The sequence below is a fragment of the Manis pentadactyla genome, chromosome 3 (assembly GCF_030020395.1).
Source record: "Manis pentadactyla isolate mManPen7 chromosome 3, mManPen7.hap1, whole genome shotgun sequence".
Taxonomy (NCBI): domain Eukaryota; kingdom Metazoa; phylum Chordata; class Mammalia; order Pholidota; family Manidae; genus Manis; species Manis pentadactyla.
In genome coordinates, this window is record NC_080021.1 from 82,973,246 (window position 1) to 82,990,304 (window position 17,059).

At 36.3% G+C, this 17,059-nt stretch overlaps 1 protein-coding gene across 6 annotated transcripts in view; it reads left to right on the plus strand.

Moving 5' to 3' along the window:
• The window catches only part of ATP6V1H (ATPase H+ transporting V1 subunit H), a 180,372-nt gene that overhangs the window by 58,363 nt on the left and 104,950 nt on the right, over positions 1 to 17,059 (plus strand). For all 6 annotated transcript variants that reach the window (XM_036919132.2, XM_036919126.2, XM_036919127.2 and 3 more), the window contains exon 9: positions 1,340 to 1,532. In XM_036919132.2, the coding sequence (XP_036775027.1) occupies positions 1,340 to 1,532 (193 nt within the window). The remainder of the gene's footprint in view (positions 1 to 1,339; positions 1,533 to 17,059) is intronic.

A 17,059-nucleotide genomic window follows, 5' to 3' on the forward strand; every position in this document is an offset into this window, starting at 1 on the left:
ACACCTCCCATTGGCAGAACCAGCTAGCAGTGCAGAAACGTGGTTTAAAGTCTCAGCCACAGCATCACGAGGCAAAGTACAGAGGGCTTACATGAGCAACTGGATCAATCAGAGAGCAACAGGAAGCCAAGTGCTAGGGTATTAATAGTATAAAATTGCATGATTTTACAGCTGTAGAAATACTGACATCAGTACTAAATAAAAGCAAGGCTTACATAACAACCAGAAAGAGAAAAGGTTGAGGGGAGAAGTCATGCATGAAAAAATTAAGGGCAGTTCAGCAAATTTATAACTATACAAATCACAAAAATGGAGTGATGGCACAAATATAAATCTTCCATGAAGTTAGTAGTTATAGATCGCAAAATTAGATTTAAAATTTTATTTATTTGTATTAATAGACTATTATTTTTAGAGCAGTTTCAGGTTTACAGAAAACTTGAAAGTGCAGCGGGTTCCTGTGTGTACCTGTGCTCCCACAGTTGCCCTATGGCTTTCCCTGATACTGATACCTTGCATTAGTGTGGTGCATTTGTTTCAGTTGGTGAGCCAGTATTAATATCTTCTCATTAATTAAGGTCCATAGTTTACAGTAGGATTCACTCTTTGTCTTGTACAGTGTAGTTTTTGAGCTTCCCTTAACTCCTCTGGTAATTTTCTAATGTCCAATTTGATGGTCTCTGTCCTTTGTTGTTTGAATGTAGGCATTCCCTGGGGAAGGTTTCTCAGTGCTGTTCCTTGTTGTCAGCTCTTTCATTTCCATATAGCTTTCCCAATAGCCTTTTCAGTAAAATGGGAGGTTGAAGTGGAAACTTGAGGTTTTGACCATCACATTCACTGGCTATGTCAAATTCAGACTTAGAACAGGTTTTTTTTCACACTCATCCCCTCTTTTCTCTGAGTTTCCTATATATTTTTAAAGCTGTACCTGACTATTTGATCATCCTGACTCAAAATCTTGATAAAACTTTTGACTTCACCAAGATGTAGATACATTGTGTCACCAAGTCCTGTTGGTTTTAGCTTCGTTGATGTCTGTCAGACTACTTTCTCCATCTCCCCTGCCGCATTGCAAGTCTGGGTTCCCTTTCTCGTTGTTTCCTTGCAGCATGTGCTGCTGCTCACTGAAGTCTTCTAACCTTTGGAGAGAGACCTAAGTGAGCTGTGCTGGAATGGACAACTGAGTAAGCATCTGGCTTGTTTGTTGTTTCTGGCAGAAAAGAAACTGAGGATGTAATTCAGAAACACTTAGTACATTAGTGCAAAAAGAGAATGATTAATTATTTCCTCTTGTTGCACCATCATATTAAATGTTTTCTTAATGTGTGTTCCTTTTCAGCATAATGGGAGTTTTGAGTAACAAGTGTGGCTTTCAACTCCAGTATCAAATGATTTTTTCAATATGGCTCTTGGCATTCAGTCCTCAGATGTGTGAACACCTGCGGCGCTATAATATCATTCCAGTTCTGTCTGATATCCTTCAAGAATCTGTCAAAGAGAAAGTGACAAGAATCATTCTTGCAGCATTCCGTGTAAGTGTTCTGTGCATTTTTTCTTTGTTTTTTTACAGTGTATACAAGGAATTTTCACTGTGGAGTATATTTGAGAGCTTTTTAGCAGGTGGGAAAAGTTGCCTGTTCTCCATGTAGTTGTAAAACTATGAAGTCTTGGTGAACATAGAGTAAAAAATCACTAATTTCTATTTATGGCATGGGGAGTGGGATTGGGGGGGTGGAAACCATTTAAGTGGATGAAATGTATGAGGTTCAGAATGCTTGTAAGGAAATGCAGTTTTATGATGTTCAGATAGAGGAAGTCCCTTTTTGTTACAATGTGTTCCAAGAGACTGTCTAGCTATATAATTCTGAGGCAACTATAATGATCTATAATTACTTCAAACAGTTAAGTTACCAATTAGCATATGAGAATTTTAGTGATTGTCTAAGTCAACTTCTTCTGTTAAACAGGTGAGGGAGTTAAGGGTAAGACAGAAGCTGAGCTAAACTCTAAATCCTTGGTCTTTTGGCTGTCAGGAAGTTGTAGCACAGAAATAAAGTACTGTTAATTGGTTACCCACAACCAGTGTGCAGTTGATCTGGGAACAGTGTGGGGGTAGGGGTCCCAATTCCCCACACAGGTGCAAAATCAGCAGGTAACTTTTGACTGTCTTAAACTTAAAAACTTAAGTTCTAGTACCCGTCTGTTGACCTGAAGAATTTCTGATAACATAAACAGTCGGTTTATACATATTTTGTATGTTACATGTATTATATGCTGTATTCTCACAACAAAGTAAGCTAGAGGAAAAAAATACTTTTCAAATTGTCACAAATCTTCAACTAATTTTCCAATATATTTATTGAAAAAAATCTGTATATAAGTACAAATGAGCAGTTCAAACCTTTGTTCTTCAAGGGTGAACTGTATTTATTACAATAATTGTCTATAGATCATTTTGTTGTTCATCTTAGGATTTAAATGGGCTTCTGAGGGATGGCTTGGCTGACCTAGTGTCTTTTAATAATAGTGGGCAGTTCTCATATATCGCTCACTCTGGGCCACGTGTTGTCCTAAGGTTTTCCTTTTGTTAACTGCTTAATGCTCACCACAGCTGTGCACTGTGGCAGTTATTGTTGTTATTGTTAATAAATTAGTGTCATTACTATTAGAATTGGTTTTCTCAGTTTACAAATGGGGATAGTGAGGCAGAGAGGGCATTTTGCTGGCAGGTGGTAGATGTGCAAATCCAAGTTATTGGCTTCAGAATCTGCTTTTGACCATTCTTTGTTCTTTTGCTGTCTTTAAGTAAACAAAAACAAATCAAAAATGAAAAGTACAGACATATTGCAGAAATTTAAATAGTGTAGACACTGTATTTGCCAAGTTAGTCACTTTTCTTGCAGATTTTTCTATGCACATAGAGATAAGTATGTAAGTAGATGTGTGATTTTGCTTCATATTTAGGAATAGAAGAGGCATCATATTATAAATACTGTCCTATAACTTTCTTATATATAGTGAGTATGTCTTCACTTTTTATGTGTAGGTCTTCAGTATTCTTTACATCTGTGTTGATGTAAAGTGGTTTATTTAACTAGTATGTTATTGATGTCCATATGGGGTGTTTCCAGTGTCTTTCACATATGTTTGCCCACTTTGATGAATATTTCTGTTGGATATAGTTCTGAAGATGGAATGGCAGAGTCAAAGAATAAACTTTTTACACTTTTGATATATAAAGTAAGTCGCCTTTCAAAATGTGCAAATTTATATTCCCATCAACTGTATATTATCAGTGTGTTTTTCCATTCTTTCATTTGCATTTGATGTTATCTTTCTATTGTTACAAAAAAGTGAAAAATGAAGTCATGTTTTAAATTTGTATTCTGTTCATAATGACTGAAGCTGAGCATTCTTTAATATTTTTATCAATTGCTCATTCATACCATTTGTCACGTTTTAAATCTCAAAATTTGATGTGTAGGAACTCTTTTCTGGATGTTTGTAGTTAATTGTAATAATCGCAACTGATGATTACTGAGAGGTTATTCTGTGTCAGGCACTATTCTGATTGCTTTAAATGTGTTAATGCATTTAATCACCCAGGAACACCATGCAATGGGCATTAGGCCACAAGAGGTTAATTAATTTGCAAAATAGCTAGGAAGTGGCAGAGTTCAGATTCAGACAGGATGGCTCATGCTCTTAACCATCAAGCTAACCTGTCTTTGAGGCTGAGAATAATAATTGTTACAATTTAATGAGTGATTTTCGTGCTTTGTCTTATTTAATCTTCATGATCATTTAGTGGGTTCTATTATTTTTATTTTGTAGATGAGGAAACCAAGACTTGAAGATTAATTCCTCAGTTAGTGAGCGACAGGATTGGAATGTCAGTGAGATCTGTCTGACTGTAAAGCCATCTTCTTAACCCTCTGTCTTTCTGGGGTACATTTTCTTAGGAATGTTAGCAGTGGCATTAGAAGGAGGGAAAACAATACAAAGAGGAACCATAGGTCACGTGAGAGAGGAATTAATTCAGTTTCCTTTGCTGAAAATACTAGCTGCAGTCATTCAATCCTGTTTTTCCTAGCTGCCTAACAAGGGTTGAGTGAGTGGTTAAAGACAGTGAGAAGTGAAGTTCAGTGAAATTTCTGTTTGAAAGTGTGGAAAGTGAAATAAAAGTGTGAATCGCTAGATATGATAAATGCCAGTCAACTGTTGACCAAGTGCTGCTCTGTGTATTAGAATTGCTTTTGATTATCCTTACTTATAAAAAGTAATATTCTTTTTCATATAAAAATTGCTCTGTGTCCCTTGAGATGTTTACTCTTAAGAAATAGGTAAATGTGGAACCTCCCCTGCCTCACCATATTGGCTCTGCTGTTTGTTTTTCTAGCAAACTGTTTACATGAGTTGTCAAGGTAAATTTCAGTCTAGTTCAGATAAATAATTAATTCTTAAATCAGTAGGTTGTATTAATAAGATTCTACTCTGAAGTATGTTAGTAGCTAAGTTGAATGTATTTTTTCTTTCTCTTCATTGTATCATTTTCCACATTCTTATTTATAAAGATGAAAACTTATAGAAATATGATCTTCTGAAAGTCTATAATTGCTAGAGCTAAATTTAATTCACAAACAAGTTTGAGTGCCTTTAATATTCCAGGCATTATGCTTATCATTAGGGAACCCAAATGCTTACAATATAGCTTAACATTGAAAAGCTTTAGTTCACTGAAGATATACTATATAAATAAATGTCTTTGCAGTGCAATGATAAGTGATGTGCAAGAGTAAGAGTAATATAAAGGAGGTAGAGGGTAAGAATAGGGGATTTTAGGAAAAGCTTCAGAGAGGAGAAGGGTTGAAGAGATTTTTAAGGATGCATAAGAATAGAAGTACAGAGGTGGAGAGGGGTTGGTAAATCTTAACAATTGAAGAAAGGACCTCTGGAATTGTCAGTAATTTGTTCTTGTAGAAGGATTGATTATTGCCCCTCGTCCCCACCCTGAAGTGAATGCTATGGGAATAAATGAGGCACTGAAGTCTGGCTCTTGAAGATATAGTTCTGGTATTTGTGGCCATTTGCTTTTGGAAGGCACAGGCTTGATCTCTAGAATGGAGCCCTTGCTTTGTTAATTTTCTATTACCGTCGTGGCCACTGAGCTTGCGGGAACACCCCAAGTCTTCAGCTGTCCTGTTACCAACTCACCCCAATTCCTCTTCATACTCAAGGTCACCACCCACCACAGCCCTGTGCCTTCAAATAAGACTTAATCAAATCGACTTTGGCTACTTTATTATGCACTGTGCCTAGTCTCATGGGGCATGAGTAGCTAATTTCTTCATCTGTGAATGGTGGTTAGTAGTACTTACTTCAAGGTTGGATAAGGATTCAGTGAGTTAAAGGCGTAGTGCCTGGCACTAGTAAATCTACAACCTCCATTTATTTCCCTGCCTTTTCTGTCCTTGAAAGCATAGAATAATAGCAGTCTGTCTCTTTAAATCTCCTACCTCTGTATAAATCACATTGTTGCTAAGTTAATGTGGAAACTAAGCAAAGATCTAATGCACTTCTGTTTGATTTAGAAGAGGCAGCATGATATTTTACTAATATTTAGCAAAATTTAAAAATCTTGTTTAAACTTCGTTTATAGTTGTAATTTGTTAACCCACTATTTGTAGAACTTAACTATGATGATTTTTGGGTTCCTGTTATCTAATTTGGATTTCAGATTATTTACATAGACCCAATCTACTGGCAGAAATACTAGTTTTTGGAATCTCTTGGGCTAAATTTGGGACAATACATTATGTGAATGAATATACTGAGGAGTGAAAATCAGAAGAACATCTTTAGATATCCAAACCAAGATTTCACTGATAAAGGTGTTTCAGGGTGGGCTAGTCATATATTTTTTGCCTAGATACTGATACTCAGGAAGGATATTTTTGAGGGAAAGACTTTAGGAAGCTTGCTTAGCTGTTGTAAGCTGAACAAATCTAGCAGCTGCTAATTATTTTTTTCCCATTTGGCTAGATGAATTTCATTTTTGAAAATGTGGTTCTCACTTATTCATAGCAGGTGCTGAACTCCAGGTTTCTGCAAATGTTATTCTATTGGTTAAACTGACTTGTCAATCTTTAGTTCCTGAAATAAATTAGAATGTTTTGAGGCTGTGACTGAGAAATACATTGAAGATCATATTTGTTGTCTACAGAGTTTTACATCTTTTGTGAGTTTTCTCTTTTTGGCTTTGCTTAGTCAAGGGTCTACATAACATGTCAGATAATAAGAGAAAAACTGCATTTCTACAGATTTTCAGTAGAAAAGCTTAGAAAGAAATCCAAAGAATTTCTTTTTTCATTAGCTGTATTAATTGTGATCTTTAATTCACACCCACACACATATATACATGCAGACATGGACAAGCAGGCACATACGTCTTCCTGTGCAGGCAGTTCAAAGAGACTTGCTTTAGTTTGAGTGTATGGGGACTCTTTTGCCCACTGCTTTGGTGTGGAAGTATTACTTCCAAAAATTTTATTACCAACTCTGTACCTCATTCCTCCTGTCAGGAATTCATCTCTCTTGTTCATTAGATAGGCTGAGGTTTAGTAGGACTGAGACATATTTTATCTTGTGGTGAGCCCTTTAATGCAGGGCTGCTTCAAGTGTAGTCTGCAAGTCAGTGCCACGCTGGGTACTGTTGGTTAGCAGCCTGCCATGCATGAGTGCCGGGAGTGAGAGCAAGTAGTTTAGAAACTTACAGGGATTTGACAGAATTATTGTATGTCAAATTTAATAATTTAAAATTTGAACTTGTATTTTATATGTCTTTTAAAATTCATTTTTCTAGAAATTCATTTTTATTGTATTTTATAAAATACATTTGTTTGTTCATGACTGATTGGAAATTAAAAACCAAACAGAACTGGTCTTCACTAGAGATCGTTTGAGAGGCACTACTTTAACATACATTTAACAAGGCTAGCAGTTTTTGGTGAAGGAAAGATCTGATTTGTCACTTGATTCCGCATTGCTCTTAGTGAAGTCAAGGTCTCTCTACACCATTACTTGTACAGAGGCCAAAATGATAATATTTACATTTTTTATTTTTTTGAAGGGGGGATGCCATTGAGTTTTAGGGTCTTTAAAGAATATTCTGCTGCCAGATAATCTAAATTTGTTCTTGGCAAATTCAGTTTATCAAGTAGTTTTCATACTCCACTGAGTGATTTGATACAGCATTAAAGGAAAGGGGAAAATCAAATATGACTAAGTTTTGAGTGCTGTTATTCTGGAGAATTGAGAGGAGAGGTGGTTTTAAGAGAAACTATACGGCTGTTCTGTATCTGTTACGTTGACTATGTTGAGGTTATCGTTGAAATCATTAATTATGAAGATATGTTGAACATGAAGTTTAATTCACCAGTCAACAAACATGTAGTGAGAATAGCAAAGGACCATATGAACAATAGAAATTTGCTATGTTTCTGAAGTTAGAAGAGGTAGTAGTAGAAAAATGCCTGTAAAAGGTAACAGAGAAAATTTAGTAGAATAGTAAGTGAAATCTCACAAAAGCAAAGGAAGAAAAGAGTTTCATGGACAAGGAGAGGTTATCAGAATATAGGGCTCCCCCACAGTTTAAGGCTTTTAATTGAATTCCATTATGGTCAGAGAACATATTTTATAGAGTTACAAATTTTGAAATATGAGACTTGTTTTATGTCTCATCTTAAAGTTATGACAAATGTCCCACGTACACTTTAAAAGAATATGTATTTTGCAGTTGTATAGTTTTATATAAAATATAAATTAACTCAGTATTGTTGAAAAGTACTATTCAGATCCTCTGTGTACCGATTTCTTTGTTTAGTAGTTCTGTTATTGCCCAGAGAGTTGATAGAATCTCTAGCTCTTACTGTGGATTTGTCCATTTCTCCCTTCAGTTCTGCCAATTTTTACTTAATGTATTTTGAAGCTGCTGTTCACTATGTATGTTACATTTCCCTGATGAACTGGCCCTTGAATCACTGTGAAGTGTCCTTTATTATTGGTAGTGCTGTTTGTCTTAATATCTACTTTATTTGTAATTAATATATAGACACACCAACTTTCTTAAGCTATGGTTTTCCATCTTTTAGTTTAAACCTATCTGTGTCTTATATTTAAGATTTGTTTCTTTCAGATATCAAAAACGTGAGTCTTGAATTGTTTTCTATTCTAATAATCTCTGCCTCTTAACTGTAGTGTTTAGTTCCCTAACATTTAAAATAATTACTGATATATTTGGATTTTGGTTTACCATTTGCTATTTGTTTCTGTTTGTCTTACCTAGTTTTTGTTCTTCTGTCTTTGATTCCTACCTTCTCTTTGGTTAATTGAATACTTGAATTTTCAGAGTTTCATTTTAATTTTTCTATTGATTTTTTTAAACTGTTCCTTATTTTGTTTTATCTCTTAGAGCTTGTTTTGTTGTCACAGTATATACATCCCTAGCTTTTTTCATTATCCTTGATATTGTACTATCTTACATAAAATGCAAAAACTTGTAACCATGTAGGTCTGTTCCACGTTTTTTATGTGATAGTTGTCATTTTATTATATCTACATACGTTACAAACCATATAATACAGTGTTTTAATCTTTAAACAGCCTTATTTATATTGTGGAAGTGAAGAGGAAAAAATAGTCTTGTTGTATTTATCCAACTATGTACCATATCTGCAACTCTTCTTTCCTGAAGATTCAGTGCTTTCCATTTGGTGGTATCATTTCAGATCATCTGCACAATTTTCTTTAGTCCAGTGGTCAGCGAACTATAGTAACTCATGGGTCACATCTGGCCCACCACCTGTTTTTCTAAATACAGCTTTGTTGGAGCACTACTGTGTTTATTTGTTATATGTATTTTGTGTAGCTGCTTTAGCACTATAGTGGCAGAATTGAATAGCTATGATAAAGACCTCAAAGTCCAAAATAATTTCTATTTGCCCATTTCTGGTAAAAGTTTATCAACCTGTGCTTTAGCGTATCTTCTACTATATGTCTGCTGGTCACTATCTTATTTTTCAAATAGTTTTAGTTTACCTTTATTCTTTTCTTAAAGTTGAGAAATAATTGATGTTTTTATTAGTTTTTAGGGATAAAACATAATGATTCAGTGTTTGTATGTATTATGAAATGATCACCACAGTAAGTCTAGTTAACACTCATCACCACACTTAAAAATGTTAAAAACATGTTTTTTCTTGTGATGAAAACTTTCAAGATATCTTGGCAACTTTCAAGTATGCAATGCTGTATTACTAGCTGTAGTCACCATGTTGCACACAACATTCCCAGGACTTATTTATTTTATAACTGGAAGTTTGTACTTTTTCATTCCTGTTATCCATTTTGCCCACCCCTGACTCCTGCCTCTGGCAAACACCAGTCTGTTCTCTGTATTATATGATCTTTTTTTTTTTTAAATCAAAATTTTTTTTCTTTTAGGTTCCACATGTAAGTGAGATCATACAGTATTTGTCTTAATCTGACTTATTTCACTTAGCATAATGCCTTGAAGGCCCATCCATGTTGTAAATAGCAAAATTTTGTTCTTTTTTAAGGCTGAGTAATATATATTGTGCATATATACATCCCATTTTCTTAATAGATTCATCCCTCAATGAACACTAAGGTTTTTCCCATATCTTATCTGTTATATATAATGCTGCAATAAACATGGGAGTGTAGATATCTCCTTGATATCCTGTTTTCATTTCTTTTTCACAAATACCCAGAAGTGGAATGGATGGATCATACACAATTTCTGTATTTAATTTTTTGAGGAACCTCCATACTGTTTTCCATAATGGCTGCACCAGTTCACATTCCCATCAGCAGTGTAAAAATGTTCCCTTTTCTCCACATCCTCACCAACAATTATCTTTTATTTTTTGAGAATAGCCATCCTAACAGGTGTAAGGTGATATTTCACTGTGATTTGATTTGCATTTCCCTGGCAGTGATGTTGAGCATATTTTCATGTACCTGTTAGCTGTTTGTGTGACTTCAGATTGTAATCCTTTGCCCATATTTTAATTGGCTTGTTTTTATGTTAGTGAGTTATATGAGTTTTATATATTTTGGATATTAACCTCTTATCAGGTACATGGTTTCCAAATATTTTCTCCCATTCTGTAGGATACCATTTGTTTTGTTTGTTCTTTCTTTTTCTCTGCAGACTTTTTTTTTAGTTTGATATACTTCATTGTTGATTTATTTTTATTTTTTATTTTGGTATTGTTAATGTACAGTTACATGAACAACATTATGGTTACTAGACTCCCTCTATTATCAAGTCCCTATCACATACCCCATTACAGTCACTGTTCATCAGCATACTCAGATGCTATAGAATCATTACTTGTCTTCTCTGTGTTATACTGCCTTCCCATGTCCCCCACACCCCACCACATTATGTGTGCTAATAGGAATGCTCCTTTTTTCCCCTTATTCCTCCCTTCCCACTCAACCTCCCCATTCCTTTCCCTTTGGTAGCTGTTAGTCCATTCGTAGGTTCTGTGAGTCTGCTGCTGTTTAGTTCCTTCCGTTTCTTCTTTGTTCTTATACTCCACAGATAAGTGAAATCATTTGATACTTTTCTTTCTCCAGCTGGATTATTTCACTCAGCATAATACCCTCTAGCTCCATCCATGTTGTTGCAAATGGTAGGATTTGTTTTCTTCTTATGGCTGAAAAATATTCCATTGTGTATATGTACCATATCTTCTTTATCAATTCACCTACTGATGGACACTTAGGTTGCTTCCATATCTTGGCTATAGTAAATAGTGCTACAATAAACATAGGGGTGCATATGTCTTTTTCAAACTGGGCTGTTGCATTCTTAGTGTCAGTTCCTAGAAGTGGAATTCCTGGGTCAAATGCTATTTCTATTTTTAGTTTTCTGAGGAACCTCTATATTGCTTTCCACAATGGTTGAACTAGTTTACATTCCCACCAGCAGTGTAGGAGGGTTCCCCTTTCTCCACACCCTCGCCAGCATTTGTTGTTTGTCTTTTGGATGTTGGCCATCCTAACTGGTGTGAAGTGATTTCTCATTGTGGTTTTAATTTGCATTTCTCTGATGATTAGCGATGTGGAGCATCTTTTCATGTGTCTGTTGGCCATCGGAATTTCTTCTTTGGGGAGGTGTCTGTTCAGATCCTCTGCCCATTTTTTAATTGGCTTATTTGCTTTTTGTTTGTTGAGGTGCATGAGCTCTTTATATAATTTGGATGTCAACCCGTTATCGGATCTGTCATTTATGAATATATTCTCCCATACTGTAGGATGTCTTTTTGTCCTACTGATGGTATCCTTTGCTGTACATAAGCTTTTTAGGTTAATATAATCCCACTTGTTCATTTTTGCTTTTGTTTCCATTGCACTGTGAGATAGGTTCATGAGAAAGTTGCTCGTGTTTATGTCCAAGAGATTTTTGCCTAAATTTTTTTCTAAGAGTTTTATGGTTTCATGACTTACATTCAGGTCTTTGATCCATTTTGAGTTTACTTTTGTGTATGGGGTGAGACAATAATCCAGTTTCATTCTCTTACATGTAGCTCTCTAGTTTTGCATACATCAGCTGTTAAAGAGGCTGTCATTTCCCCATTGTATGTCCACGTCTCCTTTATCATATATTAATTGACCATATATGCTTGGATTTATCTCTGGGCTCTCTAGTCTGTTCCATTGGTCTATGGGTCTGTTCTTGTGCCAGTACCAAATTGTCTTGATTACTGTGGCTTTGTAGTAGAGCTCGAAGTCAGGGAGCTTAATTCCCCCCACTTTATTCTTCCTTTTCAGGATTGCTTTGGCAAATTGGGGTCTTTTGTTGTTCCATATGAATTTTAGAACTATTTGCTTGGGATTTTGATAGGGATTGCATTGAATCTATAGATTTCTTTAGGCAGGATGGCCATTTTGACAATATTAATTCTTCCTATACATGAGCACGGGGTGTGTTTCCATTTATTGGTTTCTTCTTTAATTTCTCTCATGAGTGTCTTGTAGTTTTCAGAGTATAAGTCTCTCACTTCATTGGTTAGGTTTATTCCTAGGTATTTTATTCTTTTTGTTGGGATTGTTTTCCTGATTTCTCTTTCTGCTAGTTCATCATTAGTGTATAGGAATGCAACAGATTTCTGTGAATTAATTTTGTATCCTGCAACTTTACTGAATTCAGATATTAGATCTAGTAGTTTTGGAGTGGATTCTTTAGGATTTTTTATGTACAATATCATGTCATCTGCAAACCGGGACAGTTTGACTTCTTCCTTGCCTATATGGATACCTTTTATTTCTTTGTGTTGTCTGATTGCTGTGGCCAGGACCTCCAGAACTATGTTGAATAAAAGTTGGGAGAATGGGCATCCTTGACTTGTTCCCAATCTTAAAGGAAAAGCTGTCAGCTTCTCACTGTTAAGTATAATGTTGGCTCTGTGTTTGTCATATATGGCCTTTATTATGTTGAGGTACTTGCTCATTTTGTTGTGAGTTTTTATCAGGAATGGATGTTGAATTTTGTCAAATGCTTTTTCAGCATCTATGGAGATGATCATGTGGTTTTTGTCCTTCTTTTTGTTGATGTAGTGGATGATGTTGATGGATTTTCGAATGTTGTGCCATCCTTGCATCTCTGGGATGTGTCCCACTTGATCATGATGGATGATCTTTTTGATATTTTTTTAATTCGGTTTGCTAATATTTTCTTGAGTATTTTTATATCTGTATTCATCAGGGATATTGGTCTGTGATTTTCTTTTTTTGTGGTGTCTTTGCCTGGTTTTGGTATAAGGGTGATGTTGGCCTCATATAATGAGTTTGGGAATAGTCCCTCCTCTTCTACTTTTTGGAAAACTTTAAGTAGGATGGGTATTATATCTTCACTAAATGTTTCATAAAATTCAACAGTAAAACCATGTGGTCTAGGGTTTTTGTTCTTAGGTTAGTTTTTTGATTTCCAGTTCAATTTCTTTGCTGGTAATTGGTCTATTCAGATTTTCTGTTTCTTCCTGGGTCAGCCTTGGAAGGTTGTATTTTTCTAGAAGTTGTCCATTTCTTCTTGGTTATCCTGTTTGATACCATATCATTTTTTGTAGTATTCTCTCATAATTCTTTGTATTTCTGTGGTGTCTGTAGTGATTTTTCCTCTGTCATTTCTGATTCTGTTAATGTGTGTAGACTCTCTTTTTTTCTTGATAAGTCTGGCTAGGGGTTTATTTATTTTGTTTATTTCTTCAAAGAACCAGCTCCTGATTTCATTTATTCTTTCTATTGTTTTATTCTTCTCAATTTTATGTATTTCTGCTCTAATCTATATTATGTCCCTCCTTCTACTGACTTTGGGCCTCATTTGTTCTTCCTTTTCTAGTTTCATTAATTGTGAGTTTAGACTGTTCATTTGGGATTGTTCTTCTTTCCTGAGGTAGGTCTATATTATGATGTATTTCCCTTTTAGCTCTGCCTTTGCTGCATCCCACAGATTTTGTGGTGTTCAATTATTGTCATTTTTCTCCATATATTGCTTGATCTCTGTTTTTATTTGGTTATTGATCCATTGGTTATTTAGGAGCATGTTATTAAGCCTCCATGTTTTTGTGTGCTTTTTCCTTTTCTTTGAGTAATTTTTTTTTAGTTTCAAACCTTTGTGATCTGAGAATCTGGTTGGTATAATTTCAATCTTTTTGAATTTACTGAGGTTCTTTTCTGGCCCAGTATATCATCTATTCTTGAAAATGTTTCATGTGCACTTGAGAAGAATGTATATCCTGTTGCTTTTGAATGGAGTGTTCTGTAGATGTCTGTTAGGTTCATCTCTTCTCATACATTGTTCAGTGCCTCTTGTCTTTTTACTTGTTTTCTGTCTGGTTGATCTGTCCTTGGAGTGTGTGGTGTGTTGAAGTCTCCTAAAATGAATGCATAGCATTCTATTTCCCCTTTAATTCTCTTAGCAGTTGTTTCACATATGTAGGTGATCCTGTGTTGGGTGCATAGATATTTATAATAGTTTTATCCTTTGTTGGACTGACCCCTTTATCATTATGTAATGTCCTTCTTTGTCTCTTGTGACTTTCTTTGTTTTGAATCTATTTTGTCTGATACAAGTACTGCAACTCCTGCTTTTTTCTCCCTATTAGTTGCATGAAATATCTTTTTCCATCCCTTTACTTTCAGTCTGTGTATGTCTTTGGGTATCTCTTTTAGGCAGCGTATAGGCACGTCTTATTTTTTTTTATCCATTGAGTGACTCTGTGTCTTTTGATTGGTGCATTCAGACCATTTGCATTTAGGGTGATTATCGATAAGTATATTCTTATTGCCATTGCAGGCTTTAGATTCGTGGTTACCAAAGTTTCAAGGGTAATTCCCTTACTATTTGTCAAATTTAACTCACTTCCTATGTATTACAAATACAACCTAAAGGTTCTTTTATTTCTTTTCCTCCTTTTTCTTTTTCTTCCTCTTCCCATTCTTTGTATGTTATGAATACTCTTTGTCTATCCCTTGGGTGACATCTATTTAGCTTAAGAATACTTCCATCTATAGGAGTCTCTCCAAAATGCACTGTAGAGCTGGTTTGTTGGAGGTAAATTCTCTCAGCTTTTGCTTATCTGAAAATTGTTTAATCCCTCCTTCAAATTTAAATGATAATCTTGGTTCAAGGCCCTTCTACTTCATTGCAGGAAATATATCAATGCACTCCCTTCTGGCCTGTAAGGTTTCTGTTGAGATATCTGATGATAGCCTGATGGCTTTTCCTTTGCATATGATATTTTTTCCCTCTCTCTAACTGTCTTTAAATATCTGTCTTTTTCCTTGATCTTTGCCATTTTAATTATTTTATGTCTTGATGTTGTCCTCCTTGGGTCCCTTGTGTTGGGTGATCTGTGTACCTCCATGGCTTGAGAGACTATCTTCTTTCCCAGACTGGAGAAGTTTTAAGCAATTACCTCCTCAATGACACTTTCTGTCCCTTTCTCTCTGTCTTCTTTTCTGGTACTCCTGTAATGTATATATTGTTCTGTTTGGATTGGTCACACAGTTTTCTCAATATTCTTTCATTCTTAGAGATTCTTTTTTCTCTCTGTGCCTCAGCTTCTTTGTATTCCTCTTCTCTAATTTCTATTCTATTTACCATCTCTTCTACTACATCTAATTTCTTTTAAATACCTCCATTGTATGTTTCATTTCAGATATGGAATTTCTTAATGATTGAATCTCTGTCTTAAATTCATTCCTGAGTTCTTGAATATTTTTCTGTACCTCCATATGCATGTTTATGATTTTTCCTCCTAACTCTCTTTTGGGAAGATTGGTGAGTTCAGTTTCATTTTCATTTGGCCCTTTTTCTGGGGTTTGTGAGATTTTGGTCTGAACCATGTTCTTTTGATGTTTCATATTTCTGTGTGGTGCCCTTTAGTGCCCAGCAGCTCCAGTCTCTGGAGCTCCTCAGCCCCTAGAGTGAGGTTAGGGGTAGTAGGGGAGCGGCACTGATGCCTGGCGGGAGGAAAGAGCTTTTACCTGTTTCCCAGCTGCAGTGCCTGTCTCCAGTGTCAGAGCCAGTGGGCCGAGCACACATGTGTAAGCCTCTGTTCTTTGCATGTCTAGCTTTTGTAGGCAGGCCCTCCCTCTGGCTGGCCTAATGCCAGCGCAGTGACTCCAGGTTTACAAGCTGGTGCTGGTAGGCTAGGAGGAAGGTCAGCAGGCTGCATGCAGTGGGGGGCCTCGGAACTGAGTAGCCAACCAGGGGGATGGAGTGCCTGAAGCTCCTCAAAGTTCCCAACCTTCTGGGCAGAGTACTCCCAAACAACCTTGTCCAGCTCTCCCTTCTCCTGTGCAGCAAGCTCCGTGCAAACCCTGCCCCTTCAGTAGCTCTCCCTCTGCTAGGAAGCCTCTTAGACAGCCTGCCTTTCCTTTATCTCAATCTCTCAAGCACTCCACCTGTCCCAGCTCCCCAGCCCTACCAATCTCCAGAGCACCACACAATGCAGGTTTGTGCTCCAGAGCAGACCTCCAGGACTAGAAGATTGGAAGTTCAGCAGTTCTAGGGTTTCTCCCCTCCCTGTTCTGTTTCTCTTCCTCCCGCCGGTGAGCTGGGGTGGGGGAATGGCTTGGGTCCCACAGGATTAAGGATTTCGTAGGTTACCCAGCTTCGTGAGGTCTGCTCTGTTTGTGAGCTCTGTTTGCAGTCTGGTGCAGCCTTTTTTCTTGTTGCTGTTTTAGGGTTAGTTGTATTAAGTATATTTTCTTACAATATGTGGTTTTCAGACGAGTTCTCTGTCTCACCTCTCATGCCACCATCCTGAATCCATCTCCACTTTTTGATTTTTGCTTTTGTTGCCTGTGCTTTTGGTGTCATACCAAAAAAATCAATGATGAGACTAATGTCAAGGAGTGGAGGTTTTCTGCCATCTTTTTTTCTAGGTTTTAGGTCTTATGTTTATTAATGCATTTTGAGTTAATTTTGGTGAGTGGTGTAAGGTAAGGGTCCAATTTTATTTTTCTGTACATGGTTATCCAGTTTTCCTAATGCCATATATGGACAAGACTGTCCTTTCCCCATTGAATATTTTTGGCTCCCTTGTCAGACATTACTTCACTGTATATATGGGGATTTCTATCTGGGCTCTGTGTTCTGTTTCATTGGTGTATTTTATGCCAGTTCTATACCATTTTGATTACTCTCCCTTTGTAGTTTAGTTTGAAATCAGAAAATGTGATGCTGCCAGCTTTTTTGTTCTTTCTTAAGGCTGCCAGGACTGTGAGGGATTTAATTCTGAACCTGTTCAGGGTTTTGAGGCTTGTCTTGGACAAAAATTTAAAATATTTGGGAAGCCAGTAAGTAAGCAAGGAAATCAGATGTATACTTTGATATAGGACAGATGCTCAGGAAAGGAGTAAGGATTTGTGATTTAATCATCCACTTAAAGGTGATGGTTAACCTGAGGATATAGGAGAACAGAGTATAAAAGAAAGTGCAGACATCTGCGAACATGTCTTG